Raw genomic sequence first — 16,744 nt, 5'->3', positions numbered from 1 at the left:
TAGTCAAATTAAAAAGGGATGGAATCGAAGTTATTTGAAAACCCAACGCCACTTAGCCAAAATTGGTACTGATCTGTTTTCGTGGCAAATGAATAAGTTAAAATTTTGTTTTTCTGTATTCGACATTTCATTGGCCGAAGTACAAATGTTTTAATCTATTGTTCCCGTTCTGTTTTGTGATTAGTTAACTTTGCCTGGGTGACCCCGGTAACAGTAGTCGCGCTGTAAAAGCTAAAATGAACACAACTGTATTATTGTCATTCAAATAAGTTCACACTAGACTTTTCATTCTACTTGTGGAGATCTTAGTCAAGCTGTCAGACGCATAAAAGTACTGTCAGTCATTTTATTCATGATATAAAACAATGCTCTATGACGTCACGCGTTATGTATTTCTCCCCATGAATGCTAATGAAATATCCTCCCAAAAAATTACAAAAACATCCCTACCCTATTAATCCTTTGAAAGGACAGAAAGCCGCACATCACATCCAGTTCTTTAACAGAGAGATAACCTGTACCGAAGCTTTGGCTGACTCAAAAGGTAAATATTGAAAGACAAGCCTCTTTTGTAATAAGTCACACTTGTAACAAGAATTTATTAGGTACTTGTGGCTGTTGCTTCTCTCGATTTGGTGTAGGAATGTGAAGCGACTGGCAGAGATAAATTCCTTTTTAAAAACCTGTTCCTGTTCGTTTTCCAAATTTAAACGCGGGTACTTTGAATTTTTTGACAGATAAGCGATCCGCAAATAATTTAGAAGAATAAAAAGGTGGTAATGTTAGAGTCCCTTTTTAAAAAATAACCTTAAATGAGAAATTAAATTAATTAGCAGAGTGTGAGTTAGAGTTTTCCTCGAGAGAACAAAATGATTCCGAGGTCGTAGCCAACTAAACTATCGATCGTAGAAAACGACAGCGCCGTGATTTGTCTGATTATTTCAGAAGCAATTCTCTTTCTACCTTGGCATCAAAAATATAGTCATTCATGGTTTTGCAACAATATGAAAAGTAAGACCATTGTTGAAGCCCTGAATTATAATAACACACGGGAAAAAGTCGACCATCGGCAAATAGTCATCTTAAAGCACGTACAACCAATCAAATTAACCGGATTTTGCAATACACAACGACACCAGATGGCACATACACATACGTTTACAGGATATCTCTTTAAAGAAAGTAAAACTCATTTTATTTATAACGGAATATAATATGCAAAATTATATAAATATATTGTAGACTTTGTTGCATTTTAACGTGCTTGTAAAAATCATTTCCGTCGTCATGGACGATTCGAAAATCCATATACCGTTTTGCCTTCTTTCTCTCTGGAAATTTGGTTTTGCGAATTCTATTGGAAAATTAAAAGAGTTCTCCTCTCACCAGTATCGAATATCTTTATAAAGAACCGGACATTGGACTTTTTGAGAGCCGAAAAACAAAATAAAATGAACAGTTTACAAAGTCTGACCCCAGAGGCTAGTTGCATACGAATGCTGTTAATTTCATATTCTATTCTCAAATAGTGACAACTTCTTTCGATCAAACGAAATGAAAAAAATATTTAAATGTGAAATAAATGCAACTATATTATTTTAATTCAAATACATTCACAGTAGAACTTTCTTTCTAAATGAAACATGTAAATAAATTATAGAAAGCTTTCGACACGCGTCTCTGAAATGAAAGAAAAATTCGTGTCCCAAACTAGTTTGCCTCTCTCCTTGCGCCTGGCGGTTTGCGCTTATTTGGCTTAATAAATTAAAATTAATATCTGTTTCGTAACCCCGACTAATTCGGGGATTTAATGCCATGAAACACACAAATGTCTCGAAAGAAAAATGTCTCTTCGATTGACCGCGTTCGATCTACTCACAACAAAAAGTTGCCACGTCTCCGGCGTGGTTGCCACTATATGGTGTAGTGGATATCGCGCTCGACTAGTAACGGGGAGACGCGGGTTCGAATCCTACTCGGACACGAATTTCCCTTTATTTCAGAAACGTGTGTCGAAAGCCATCTGTAATTTATTTACATGTTTCATTCAGTGTTTCTAAGGCTTTCTTGGTATAATAAAATTTACATATGTTTCGTAACCCTTATTCATTCGGGGATTTAATGCCATGAAACACACAAATTTCTCGAAAGAAAACTATTTCTTCGATTGACCGCGTTCGAGCTACTCACATCAAAAAGTTGCCACGTCTCCAGCGTGGTTGCCCCTAGTAACGGAGAGACGCGGGTTCGAATCCTGCTCGGGACACGAATTTTTCTTTCATTTCAGAGACGTGTGGCGAAAGCCTTCTGTAATTTGTCTACATGTTTCAATCAGTGTTTCTTAGGGTTTCTTGGCTTAATAAAATTTATCACTTTCTTTCTGCTTGTGGAGATCTTGGTGAAGCTGACAGAGGCTTAAAGGTCCTGTCAGTCATATAGTTCATGAAATATAACAATGCTCTATGACGTCACTCATTATGTATTCCTCCCCATGGCCATACACGCTAGCCTACGTAGCTGGCGGTATTGTTGGGTATTAAAGCGTATATTAAAGCGTTGTAAAGCGCCCACCAGGAAGCGGCGAAGCCGCGACAACGAGCGGCGCAGCCGCGAGTGGCTTAGCTTTTCCTCCGCAAGCCACTCGCGGCTGCGCCGCTTGCTGGTGGGCGCTTTAATTAGGCTTTTGTACATTATGCTAGCATTTTTTCGAGCATTTTAGTGAGGCAAAAGCATTGAGCATTATTCGAGCATTTTAGCGGCATTTTCCTGGAAAATTGATTTTTTCCCGAGAAAGTATAAAAGAAATTAATTTTTTTAGAGAAAATGAAGACTAAAACTCAAAATTCAACTACAAATAACTTTCTAGAGATAGTCAACTACTTTCTGTACTTAGCCTCGAAGATGATTACGAGGATAAGTTTTTTTTGGCTGTATTTATGAACTTGTACACGTTGTTGTGGGGGGGGCATGGCTTGCGGAATGGCATAATTATGCGGAATGTAATTTTCGCGGAATGACTCTTTGACATAAATAATACTGAAAAGCGCGCCAATTGTTTAAGAGAAGCCGCCTTGTTAAATACTACGGGCTCAAACATAATGGAAATCGATTGAAGATAGCATAGAGTCTTTGTTTTTTCGAGATTTTCACGTATGATTTTCTTCACGGATTCTACTTTAAGATGTTGGTGGCCAGTGCTTCCCCAATGCCAAGGCTTTCCCATCCTGTGGACGGTTCAGTCATAGGATAAAACAGCGACGGAAAAGCATGGGATTTCACGAGTTTAAGTATATGAAAGGGTATGGAAATATGTCATTTGGCTATTTAAAAGGGCCTTTAATTAAAATATTTCGAACAGACGCAATTTATGACTGTATTATTTTAATTTATTAAGCGCTACATAAAAATGACAAGAAAACGTCCTATTTTAAGTCCACGCCATGTCTCTTAGGTATATGAAAGGGGTACCTTTTTTCAGTTAAAGGTATAGGAAAGGGGTACAATTTCTGTCAAAAATGGTATATAAAAGGGTAAGGGGTTAGAACTTGGGGCGGAGCCTCCTCGCTTTTTTAAGTACCCCCCCCCCCATCCCCCGGGGAAAGCATCCGACCGTCTAAAATCGAGGGGGACATTGGGGGTTGTGGTATTGCGGTATTGACTAATTTTTCATACGGTATTTCGGTAATTTTAATCTTGAATTGCGGCATTCGCTGTTTTCACCGTTCCCATAATACATCTTGTTTACCCCCCAAAATTTTTGCATAAGCATTGTTTTCAATTTCTCTGGGGACGATTGCACGTCACTGTAAATCCCAAATAAATAAAACAAGATGTATTATGGGATCGTGAAAAAAGCGAATTGCGGTATTCTCCAAACTTGCGGGATGCGTTTTCTTAGCGTTTTGGTCGACGATGGTCGGTATAAAAACTTATACTTCACCTTTTCCCGGCCATTTTTAGCCGTTTCTGGTTGTTTCGCAAGCAAGGTGAAACCGAAAACGTTCAAATTCACTGTTTTAACAACAAGTTTAAAGTCGTGTCATTGTTTCCACTTTCTCACCGCTCGTTTTTGCCTCGCTTTTTGCCCTTACGTCAACAATCCCGCCAGCTATGCAACCTTACTATGAAATTGAGGTATCTTCCGAATTTCTTTGCGGTATTGCGATATTTGTTGATTTTTTTTTTGCGGTAATGCGGTGTTCAGCACCCCCCCCCCCCCCCCCAATATGTCCCCCTCAAAATCTTACGAGCCAAAAAATGCCTCGGATACAACTTGGTCTACTTTGTGTAATATAGCGGTAACCATTTACACGCGACCCTTACCTGCTTACTGCATAACCAAAACACCGAGACGGAAAGTCTTGTTTTGGCGCATGTCATCTCGAGTAGAGCGAAATTTGCATAAAGTGACTGCACGGTAAAAACAAGATGAAACAAGCAATCGTATTTCAAATCTTGCTCGCATTCATTAAGGTTTCCGGCGAGTAATTATCACTGCCTACTTGTTGTGAGTACACTTGGTTTTCTTTTTGTCTAAGAAAAGAAAATCATCCGCTTAACATACATTTTATTTTACCGCAAAGACCACGAGACACATCGATCAAATGGACCTTATCACGGTTTTCGACGGTTTGACGAGTAGGCACAGTGAGTAGAAATTACAGTGTTTGTATGGGAATCCCTGGAAATCCGACGGCAAATATCTATTGCCTATATTTTTCCGCATGATTGACGCCGTTACAATACAATAATACAATACAATCTTTATTTAACGTGGTCAGCAACACTTAGCTAAAAAGCTAGTTTTCAGGTGCGCCACGAAATAAAAATAGAAAAATAAAAAACTTCTAGGAAGTGTATAAAAATGAATTAAACTATAATTAGAAATAACTACGAATTACAATATTGTCTAACTAAGGTTAAAAATATAAAAATTTAAAATTTACAAATTTTCGCGGGAAAAACTATAGACAAATGTATGCAAAAATTAAAAACGTAACTGAACGCTTTCTAGCCCAGCTACATCCTTCAAACTCGGCGAATAAAAACTTTTCCCAAGCGTCTTAACTTTACAATTCATAAATTGTCCAGAATTCAATTGTTGTAATAGATATTTGCCGTCGAATTCCCATATTAACACTGTAATTTCCACCACCTTTGCCTACTCTTTAAGATGGCGTCGAAAACCGTGAGATCTCAGGCCTATCCACTGCGGTGTCACACCAGCAGAGGAGCCGCATCACGAACTTTTCATCACTGTAATAAAAAGCTAGAAATATACCAAAAGGAATTGCCGTCAATGAAACCAATATCTTTCTCCCACCCCTAACAAGTTTTGATTCAGAAAGAAACGATTCCTGGAACACACATAATTTCGCGGGCGGCTAATTAACAATTAGACTACGATCCCGAGTTTTCTATGAGCAATTAGCATAACCACACTGACCTACTATTGGTAATCGCGCAATCTGATTGGCTACACAGGTGCCTACTATTTAACAATTAGACGGCAAGCTCGAGGTTTCTACCGGCTGATAGTTGGCGAGGGGCGAAGCCCCGAGCCAACTATCAAAAGCCGGTAGAAACCGAGAGCGAGCCGTCTAATTGTGTTAGCATAACCCACTGACCGACCTATTAAACACAAAATATAGCTAGAGTTGATTTATTGAATGTTTTGATTGATAAAATTCAGTGAAGACTAAGCGCGCGCTCCGAGAGCCTTCTACGGATCAATAGTAGGCACCTGTGTAGCCAATCAGATTGCGCTATTTCCAATAGTAGGTCAGTGTGGTTATGCTAACGATCCGTAGAAGGATCTCGGAGCGCGCGCTTAGTCTTTGCTGAATTTTATCAATCAAAACCTTCAATAAATCAATTCTAGCGATATTCTAAGTTTAATAGATCGGTCAGTGGGTTATGCTAACACAATTAGACGGCTCGCTCTCGGTTTCTACGGCTTTTGATAGTTGGCTCGGGGCTTCGCCCCTCGCCAACTATCAGCCGGTAGAAACCTCGAGCTTGCCGTCTAATTGTTAAATAGTCAACAAGGCGCAGCCGAGTTGACTGTCGCTCATAGAAACGAGGACGAGTAGTCTAGTTGTTTTAGTAGAAACTCTAAAGGATTGCAGTCCAAAACCTACAATATTGTGCACTTTGGAGACAAAAATCAAGAAAATTTACCGCTTAAAGAGCTACTCGCGCGCGACTGTTTTCTATTTAACAATTAGACGGCAAGCTCGAGGTTTCTATCGGCTGATAGTTGGCGAGGGGCGAAGCCCCGAGCCAACTTTCAAAAGCCGGTAGAAACCGAGAGCGAGCCGTCTAATTGTGTTAGCATAACCCACTGACCGATCTATTAAACTCAGAATATCGCTAGAATTGATTTATTGAAGGTTTTGATTGATAAAATTCAGTGAAGACTAAGAGCGCGCTCCGAGAGCCTTCTACGGATCGATAGTAGGCACCTGTGTAGCCAATCAGATTGCGCGATTACCAATAGTAGGTCAGTGTGGTTATGCTAACGGCGAATAGAAATCAGTGGGAGAACCAATCAGATTCGCGGATTTCCAATAGAACACAGCTGAGTTTCTACTAACAACAAATAGCTAACAAATCACTTGCTCTCATTCAATACGTTGACTTTTAAATCTTCTATCCTCGTCACGGCAAGTACACTCTTGTTATTTTATAAGAATCTAGTTGATTAGAATATCGAGGCTGAAATTTGCGAATTTTTAAGAATATTTCAAGAATAAACCTGAGGCTGAGGTTTTGAAAAGAATATAATTTTGAGTTGAAAATTTGCAAATACAATACAATGAAATATGTTTTTAACTGAACCGTATGAAATCTTTTATTTCTTAACTAGCCAAAAAACGATAAAAACCTGCACTAGCCAAATATTCGATGCTTATGATAACGAGAAGCGATGGAACACGTGCACAATATAACACGATACATATCTGGACAACAAACGCTTGTAATTGATTACACAATACCTGCTAAAACGGAAATGTCAAACGGTATTATCTAAGAATGTTCATAAGAATATTTTCAGCCTTAAATCGGTAGAAAAATAACAATATTCAGCCTGGGACGGAAAAACAATATTCTTATCAGATAAAAAGAGTATAGCGAAAATAATTTCTCTGGTTCTATTCGGCGTAAATCGGTGATTTTGAAGGCCGGGAAAATGATCTTTTACAACGACGTTCCCTCGTCCATGCTGCTCAGTCCTTGATGGTTTGAGTCCGCAGTATTTAACAAGGCGGCTTCACTAAAAAAAAAAAAAATTGGCGCGCTTTTCAGTATAATTTATGTCAAAGAGTCATTCCGCGAAAAATTACATTCCGCATAATTATGCCATTCCGCAAGTCATGCCACATGCCATTCCGCTAACTCATTCCGCCTAGAGAACAGATTATGCTGTGTTAATCCTGTGTAAAATGGACAATAATGAACTAAGGCTTGCGGTTCTTGGAGCTTGCTTTTGAGGTTTCATCGTAAATGTTTTGGTGAGTACGTACAAAAGCTTATTTTATTTCTAAAATTGCCTAAAGTTGCGTGACATGTAACTGGAGGCTTGAAATTTGCATGAGCGCAATACTTTGTTCGCACAAACAGCATTGTAGTTACCAGCATGTGTCTTCGTTCGGGAACAAAACAGTGGAGAAAAATAGGCCTTATCACGGTTTTCGACGCCATCTTGACGAGTAGCAAAACCGGGTAGAAATTACAGTGTTTGTATGGGAATGCGACGGCAAATATCTTTTACAAAAATTGAATTCTGGATATAACTTATGAATTGTAAAGTTTAGATACTAGGCAAAAGTTTTTATTCGCCGAGTTGGATGGATGTAGTTGGGCTAGAAGGCGTTCAGTTACGTTTTAATTTCCCATACATTTGTCTGTATTTTCTCTGCAGATTTACGTTCCGGTTCGATGAGTTGACGCGGTTCGCGGGAAAAAAAATATAGACAAATATAATAATGGAAAAATTAAAAATGTAACTGAACGCTTTCTAGCCCAACGACAACCTTCAATCTTGGGGAATAAAAACTTTTGCCAGGCATCTTAGCTTTACAATTCATAAGTTGTCCAGAATTAAATTTTTGTAAACGATATTTGCCGTCGGATTCCCATACAAACACTGTAATTTCTGCCCGCTTTGCCCACTCGTCAAGATGGCGTCGAATACCGTACTATACCTGATAAGGCCTATTCTCCAAACAGCTAATAGGCTTCATTAGAGTGCAAAATATTAGACTGTTGTGGATTTTACATTGTCAGTTCCCAAGGCAAACTTGAAGTTATCCGTCATTTTGTTTGTTCAGTTCATGTGTATATAAATAAACATGCACAGAGAGTTTAATTAAGGTCGCGTAGGACCCTTGCTCATTAATAAATTCATTAGTCAAATTTCTTGTTGGAGTGCTATCTTGTAAAGCTTTAATTCGCTACATTTTGAATATCGATTCCTCTAAAATTTAATAAGGATACTCAGGGATGATGGAATTACATCATGATTGTCCTTTTACTGAGAGATGACCGTTGTCTGTGATGTTACAAGCCCTTAAAGTTTAACTGAAGATAATGCGATTTTGTGTCCAAGTTTTCAGCTAGCACAGCGCACCAAATTAAATGATTATATAGCTTAGTGATAAATCGTAACTTCTTTTGTGTTCCCACTAGAACGAAATTTTCGATTTCAAAAACTGCTACAAGTTAATGGCTTCTAAGAGCGTAAAAATGTGAAATCTAAACTTTGAAACATAGAAGGAAATTTAAAAATTCGCTCTAGCCAGAACACAATAGAGTACACCAAGTTTATGTTCCTCGCGAATCAACTCTTGAAATTCTATATCGGCGGAGAAAACTTGGACACGAAATTGAAGGTTTTGAGGCTTCCGAAGACCTACCGAGTCAATGTTTACAACAACGTGTGACATATTCAAAGCTGTGAATCTATTTATGATAATTTCTTATGTTCCAGCGCACGTGGCACAAAGCTGAAAACAATAACTAGTAATTACTTGTACAAAAGAGTTTAAAAACAAACATTCTCATGAATATTTCGTTTGTTGTCGGCTTCAGTCGTCCGGCAGTTCGTGCATACTCTTTAAATAAATACATACTAATGATTGCAAGGGTCCTGCGCGACCTTAACGGGCGGCATATCTTATCGAACAGAATCGAACCAAAATCGTTCGATTGGGTTCGGTAATCGAACAAAATCAAACATCTCCATGTAATCTGCTATGAGTTTGATTATCGAACCAATCGAACAATATCGAACGTAGTACAATTCATAAGTTACCCAGAATTCAATTTTTCTAAAAGATATTTGCAGTCGGATTCCCATACAAACACTGTAATTTCTACCCGCTTTGCCTACACGTCAAGATGGCGTCGAAAACCGTGAAAAGGCCTATTATGCTGTGATACTTGTTTCAAGAAGTGAACAGTTTTCCAAGAGTGAAGCTCGAGGAATAATCGGTGGCCTTTGATGAGAAGTAAATATCCAAGAACAAATATCATTGCATATTTTGAAGCCAAATGGAGGCTATTGCAGGGTTGGTCAGGGAAAATAAAATTCTTCAAGGCCAGAAAAAGGCGAGGGAATTTTATTTTGAATCAAAGAAAATTGACATTTTGAAGAAAAAAGTCAGGAAAAATAGGAATATAACACTGCTGATTTCATACAATTGATTTCTGGAAGAAACGTTTCAGGTCATTATGATCTCAGTAACGTTCCTCGGGTGACATAAACTAACGGTTAAACCCTTAATTTAAAACTGATTTTTTTTTTTAAGTAACGTATCTTAAGCTGCGCACTCTTGAGTATTCGCGCCAACTGAATATCGGCAGTTTTGCAAACAATTTCACCGAAGAAAGACAGAAGATTCATTTACATGACTTATGTATTACTTAAACAGATAAAAAAATATGAAAAGGTTACATAGTCCAGCATCTACTCACCAGCTTAAACAATTCCTACTTGCGGAATCGATCAGCAAACCTAACTCGTTGATGGCAATCAGTAGAATATTAATGATGCATAATGAAAAGTAAATTTCCTTTATCTACAATTTAAATGACTTCATTAACAGTCCGTCTTCTTACTGAAGGGTTATTTTATTGTTAGAAGAGAGTATTCGCGCCAAATGAATCTCGGCAATTTTGTAAACAGTTTCACTGAAGAAAGATAGAGGATTCATTTACATGACTTATGCATTTGTTAAACAGATAAAAAAAGATGAAAAAGTTACATAGTCCAGCATCTACTCACCAGCGTAAACAATTCCTACCTGCGGAAGCGATCAGTAAACCTAACTCATTGCAATTGATGGCAATCAGTAGAATAATACATAATGAAAAGAGTGAATTTCCTTTATTTGCAATTTAAATGACTTCATTAGCAGTCCGCCATCTTACTGAAGGGTTATTTTATTGTTAGAACCAACGGGAGTACCGCTATCTCGATATATTTAATCATTAAAAAGTTGTAATGTGTTAATAATAATGCCCATAAGTTGCCAAGCAACTTGTCAACAGTTATATGCAAGGAGTCCTAATTTGTTTTCGCATTCCGTCGTACATGAAGCGAAAAAGAAAATCACCGAGCGAAACATATTATTTTTTAATAACACATGACAACTTTTGAATGATTAAATATATCGAGATAGTGGGAATCCTGTTGGCTCTAACAATCAAATTACCCTTCAGTAAGACGGCAAACTGCTAATGAAGTCATTTAATTAAATTGTACATAAAGGAAATTCACTTTTCATTATGTATCATTCTACTGATTGCTGTAAACGCGTCAGGTCCTCTGAGCTTCTGCATCGATTCTGCAGCTATAAATTATTAAGCTGGTGAGTAGGTGCTGGACTATACAGCCTTTTCTTTTTTTATCTGTTTATATAATGCATTAGTCATCTAAATGAATCATCTATCTTTCTTCGGTGAAATTGTTTACAAAATTGCCGATATTCAGTTGGCGCGAATACTCTCGAGCGCGCAGCTTTAGATACGTTCAAGGGTTAATTTTAAATTAAATGTTTTATGACGACAAACGACAAGAAAGCTGCCGTGAAATTACGACAGCGACAAAGATAAAAGCAAAGTGAACAGCATTATTAAATTAGACATAAGTGATTGGTAATGTTATGCTCATGAAAAAGCGAGGGAAATCAGACAAATCATGTGGGAACAAGTAAAGTAGGTTTCTGTTCTAAGAAGTAACAGTAAGAAGTTTTGCGACTTTATTGCAAATCGCAATAAAGTTTTCCCACTCTTTAAGTCTTGACTAAACCAACAGGAAGGCAAGTATGAATAAATGTAACGCTTCAGCGAGTTTGGATCACGCGACTACGAACATTTGATAGTTCATAAATGTACTCCAGCGATTCGAAATTGTAAAACTTGAAACAAACCCCAAATTTGGCACATTGACTCTACATCATTCTATTTGCGTGTTTTCCGCGAACAGTTAACAGCTTTAGAAGTATTGTCATACATCGCAACCCTTCAAAGGAACCAGTCGATCGAGAAAGACAAATCGCCCGAGGAGTTCTTCAGTCCAGTGAGAAAGCTAAACAGAAAGAAAAGCTAAACTGGGTGCTTAAGGTTGCTGTTACAATAACTCGGAAATAGCCTATTCAAGACAATTTTAATTGCATGCTGAATACTTTCAAGTGTTTTCACGCAGTGTGATCTTCTGCATCGATTTTGCATAGGGAATAGTACCACGCAAGCTGAATACCTTATTACAGGAAATTAACGCTTCACGAAATTAACACGAATTTCAAACATTCGCGTTAATTTAAGTTGCTTTAATTTTTGTGCCGTTAATTAAGTGGAGCGTTAATTTCCATGACCTAAATTTCCATTACTTTGGCCCAAATTTCTTGATGCAGTCCAGACGTTCTTGAATATTAGGAAAAGGTATCTCTGAAACTGTGAAGAACGCTTGAGGCGGTGAGATTCTTTCGCTTAACACCTGCACCTAGGATTATAAGCCTAGTGCTGAAATAAACTTGCTTCTGTTGTCTCAACAAGTTTTTTCTTTGTGTTCGTCGCGTTAATTTCTTTCATTTTGAAATGTTACCCCCTCTTTCGCGTTAATTTTCTTTATTGCGAAGTAGTTTTTCATTCAATTCGCGTTAATTTAAGTCGCGTTAATTTCAAATACCTTAATTAACACAAGCGTTAATTTCCTATAATAAGGTAACTAGTGGACCAAAACATCACTTTCGGTAACCAAAGCGACACGGCTAGTTGAATGTAATAATATAATTATGCAAATAACGTTCCTAATTTCCGAAACAACTGGATATCATAAAAACAAGTTAGATTTCCGACTATGATGCTAAAGGCGGTTCAACTTCAAGTTTCCATACTTAACAAAACAAATTAAAATTAAAAGATAGAATATTTCGATTACAGTGTTTTGCTTGACCGTCTTTCTTCTTAAATAATAAGTTGTAATAGCTAACCACAAACAAAGACTCAAAACTAAGAAGAAGTAATTATACTCCATGTTCTTTTTCCGTTAGACGTTTGTACATGAACTACTTAGTATTTTATTAAACTTTTCATGGATTTTCACGGTCCTTTTATTCATATTGCTTTTCTTATCAAATATACTTTCAATGCATATCTCTCATAACTGCCAGTCAGGTTTTCGTCCTGTTCACAGCACTCTAACGGCCTTGCTTGAAGCCACAAACATCTGATCTGTTAACATTGATAACGGTTTACTAAATTGCGTTGTTTTCATCGACCTCAAAAAGGCGTTTGACACGATTGACCACGAAATTATGTTGCGCAAGATGTCGTTCTTTGGTGCTGACCACAATACCCTCAAGTGGTTTCAATCCTATTTGGGCAATCGAAATCAAGTGTGTAAAGTCAATGATAATCTCTCAACTACACGCACAATAACCTGCGGTGTGCCACAAGGCAGCATACCAGGTCCTTTACTATTTTTATGATTTGCCTAACTGCCTGCTTAACGCCTCTCTAAGAATGTTTGCAGACGACACTAACATAACCTTATCTGTAAGAAATTTAACTGATTTTAAATCAGATATTAATGCCGAACTTAGTAACCTTAATTGTTGGCTGAAAGCTACCGAACTAAGCCTAAACATAGCAAAAACTGAATTAATGATAATAGGATCTAGGCAAAGATACCAATCTCAAAGTAACGAATTTGATATTGAAATAAACGGGGAGAAAATCAAGAGGGTTGATCATACAAAATCTTTAGGACTTATTATTGATGATCGACTCTCTTGGTCAATAAAAACACGTTGAAAAAATATCTAAGAAAGTTTCCTCATCTATAGGCGCTTTGAAACGTGTAAGACCTTTTATCTCTACAAAAGCTGCGGTACAAATCTACAATACCTTAATACTACCGCATTTTGACTACTGCAGCCCCGTTTAGGATTGTTTGAGCAGCCAGTTAAGCGATAAACTGCAAAAACTCCAAAATCGCGCAGCCATAGTGATTACCAAATCGCCTTATGATACGAGCTCGAACCTCCTTTTGAAAAAACTCAAGTGGGAACTGTGTGGGAGAAGTTATCTAAACGTCGTCAGACGCAAAATAAAGCATTGATAATGTTTAAATCAATACAAAAACTTGCCCCAGAGTACTTGTACCAATTATTCACTACCCGCCGCGCAGATTACAATTTAAGAAATCTCGAAGGTAAACTTGACCTGCCCAAGCCACACACAAACTATTTAAAACGAAGTTTTAGTTATAGTGGGGCCCTTCTATGGAACAATTTGCTCCAGCAAATGAGGGATGTTGGTTCCATTGGGCACTTTAAGGTGGCTTAATACAGTTTTGAGAGGGCAAATCAGTGCAATCTACAACTCTCTTGTACAATCTCCAGAAACGTTTTTTTTCTTTCTCTTATCACTGTTTGTTACATCCTAAAACCATCTAATGCGATATTTGGAAAATAAAAATGCTAATAAACAGCTTAAATGGACGGCCGAGTGATTGAGAGGGGACTGGCACTAGTAGTTTAAACGGCGTTTTTCTCAAAATCTACCCGTACGACCCTACCTGAAAATTTCAGAAATAAGAAATTGGCTTTGATTTATCATTCATGCAAAATAATATAAAAATCTGTAAGACAGATGTTTCGCAAAATAGGAAACTGTGATATTTTGCCGATTTTTAAAATAGCTCAAAATCTGTCTTACAGATTTTTTCAAAATTTTGGCTGTGTACGTGGTTCACCCCTTAAATTTAATTGTGAAAGTTTCATAATAGGTTGTACGGTAGGTTTTCGAGTAAATCTGGATCAAAATCTGGCTTTTACGACCTCCAAAGCAAATCAAATTGCGCGTGCGAGCGCGCGCTAATATGACGCCATGCATCGCGAGCGATAACGAAAGACAGATTTAGAACTTCTCTGTCGGTTGTTTATGCACCATTTTGTCGTTTTGTTTTCCGTCCCAGGTTTCATGACCTATCTGAAAGTATTTTTAAGTTTTTTTCGTATACAAATTGGGTAAAGCGTGGTAAAACAGATGGAAATCCTTTTCGTTTCTGTTTAGAGTTGCTAGCGCCATTTTAGTCCGCGCGAGCAATAATGGCGTCAAGCAGAAAACCGTAGCGCGCGCTATTGAGCCACGTAAAAACTGTATGCAGCCACCTTAAACGAAAAAATAAATCGAATCTCTGACATATCGGATTCCCACACGGCAATCATCTAAAACAGTGTTATGCTAATTTTATAGATTAACTGATGATTCTTTTTACCGTGTGAATAAATAAGGATTGACTTGACTTGACTTGACTCATATGTCAAAGAATAATTGTTAAGTAGCACAGCAACTTTGATCAGTCAGCATAGTGATGTAGGTGAATAAAGCCTGAATTCGTTTAGATTAAACAGGTTTGTTTCGCAGGTGAAAAACGTGATTATATTTTGCTGTGACCTCTCGACAAAGTAGAAACCTGTTGTGTTGTGATAACTTATTATTGATTGTTAATAAAAGTTGTTGGTGTGATTTCAGAAGTAAAACAAATTTTAAAACATTTTAGTTAAAAGATCAATTAACCTTCAATGGTCATTTTTTTTTTTCAGATGTACGTTACAACGTAAAAGCTTCGTACACAAAAAGAAAAAGACCAGAGCTGATAAACAATTGGAGCATTGGGATTGAAGCAAAAACATGTCCAAAGCAAATCAATCTGTCTCCTATCATTTGCTTAAAAACGACTCAGAAGAGCTTCCGCTACAAGTTGATGAAGAAGCATTGATCTCAGAAGAAGACTCAGCACAACAAGAAAAAGAGCCCACGGGAAAATCTTCCTTTTGGAAAGCGGTGGTGAACCTTATAAGTGACATCGAAGGCACAGGCCTCCTCGGCATGCCGTACGTGATAGCTCACAGTGGCCTGGTGGCGATAGCGGCATTGCTTGTGATTGCTTTCATCACCTACTATACAGGCGCAATATTGATAGACTGCCTTTATGAGAAGAATCACACTGGCGAAAGAGTTCGCATCAGGTCTAACTACAAGGAACTGGGGAACGCCTGCTGGCCTCGTTTTGGAGGTACCATAGCTGCCGTTGTCCAGTTGATTGAGCTCTTTCTTCTCGCGTCTTTGTACCTTGTCTTGTGTGCCTCGCTTACAACCAGTATTTTTCCGGGGCTACCGCTGTCCGATAAGGTGTGGATGCTCATTGCAGCCGCAATTGGACTTCCAACAATATTCGTAAAGAATCTTTCCCAGGTTGCCTGGCTAAGCTTACTAAGTGTGATAGCTTTAACAATAGCTGTAGTCGCTGTTTTGGCTTTTGGAATAGCACATCACTCCACATGGGATGTTAAAGATATCTTAGTTTTGGACGTTAATGAGATACCAATTGGTCTTGCAATTATAATTTTCAGCTACGTTTGCCATCCGGTTTTGCCTGGCGTCGAGGCAAGCATGGAAAACAGATCACAGTATCGCTCTATGCTAGCACTGTCCTTCTCCATTGTTGCAATCGTTAAGATCGCGTTTTCTGTTTGCGCTTTCTTATCGTTTAGCTCAAATATCCGAGAGGTAATCGTTAACAGTCTTCCCATGGGAGTCATGCGAATGCTCGTCAACGGATTTTTAATTTTAAACGCTTTGTTTTCATATCCTTTTGTAGTCATAACCATAATCCACATCATCGCGGAATCCGTCACGGTCGACTCATTACCGTTCAAAATTCCTGAGATTGTTTGGTTTATTGGTATTCGACTGCTCACCAATTTCCTAACACTCCTGCCTGCAATTTCAATTCCGCACTTTGCGCTTTTTATGGCATTCATTGGAAGTTTAACAGGGTCTCTTGTTGCCTTGATTTTCCCAGCAATTTTTCACATCATTCTGAAAAAGGAAGAGTTGAAATGGTATCACTATATCTTTGACGTTTTAGTAATAGTCACTGGAATTCTTGCCAGCTTATTTGGTTTATTTTTCACAAGCAAGTCTCTGGTTCGAGCTTACAGTTCAACTTGATATGTATCTGTCTGGCAAAATAGCCTGGAACACTCAAGGAAATTAGAATTTTATAAAGTTTTTAAAGATGAATACGCTGCATCTGATTATCTACAACAGTTGAGAAATTTTAATGAAAGAAAAAATCTCGTGAAATTTAAATTAAGTAATCACAAACTTATGATTGACCTGGGAACAGGGCTCGTACTCTTTTGGGCTTTTGAAATTTCATGACTTT

General features: G+C 37.9%; 1 protein-coding gene across 1 annotated transcript; it reads left to right on the top strand.

Annotated features, from left to right (window-relative positions):
• Positions 1-435: 435 nt before the first annotated feature.
• On the top strand, positions 436-16,527 carry LOC144663117 (vesicular inhibitory amino acid transporter-like). The gene is made up of 2 exons (XM_078524054.1): positions 436-544; positions 15,117-16,527. The coding sequence occupies exon 2, from the start codon at positions 15,205-15,207 to the stop codon at positions 16,525-16,527; it is 1,323 nt and encodes a 440-aa protein (XP_078380180.1). The 5' UTR covers positions 436-544; positions 15,117-15,204.
• Positions 16,528-16,744: the final 217 nt, after the last annotated feature.

Source organism: Oculina patagonica, chromosome 8, assembly GCF_052425735.1.
Source record: "Oculina patagonica isolate OP01 chromosome 8, crgOcupat, whole genome shotgun sequence".
In the NCBI taxonomy this organism is placed as follows: Eukaryota; Metazoa; Cnidaria; class Anthozoa; order Scleractinia; family Oculinidae; genus Oculina; species Oculina patagonica.
The sequence above is the reverse complement of the archived record's forward strand: the minus strand, read 5'-3'. Positions and strand labels throughout refer to the sequence as shown.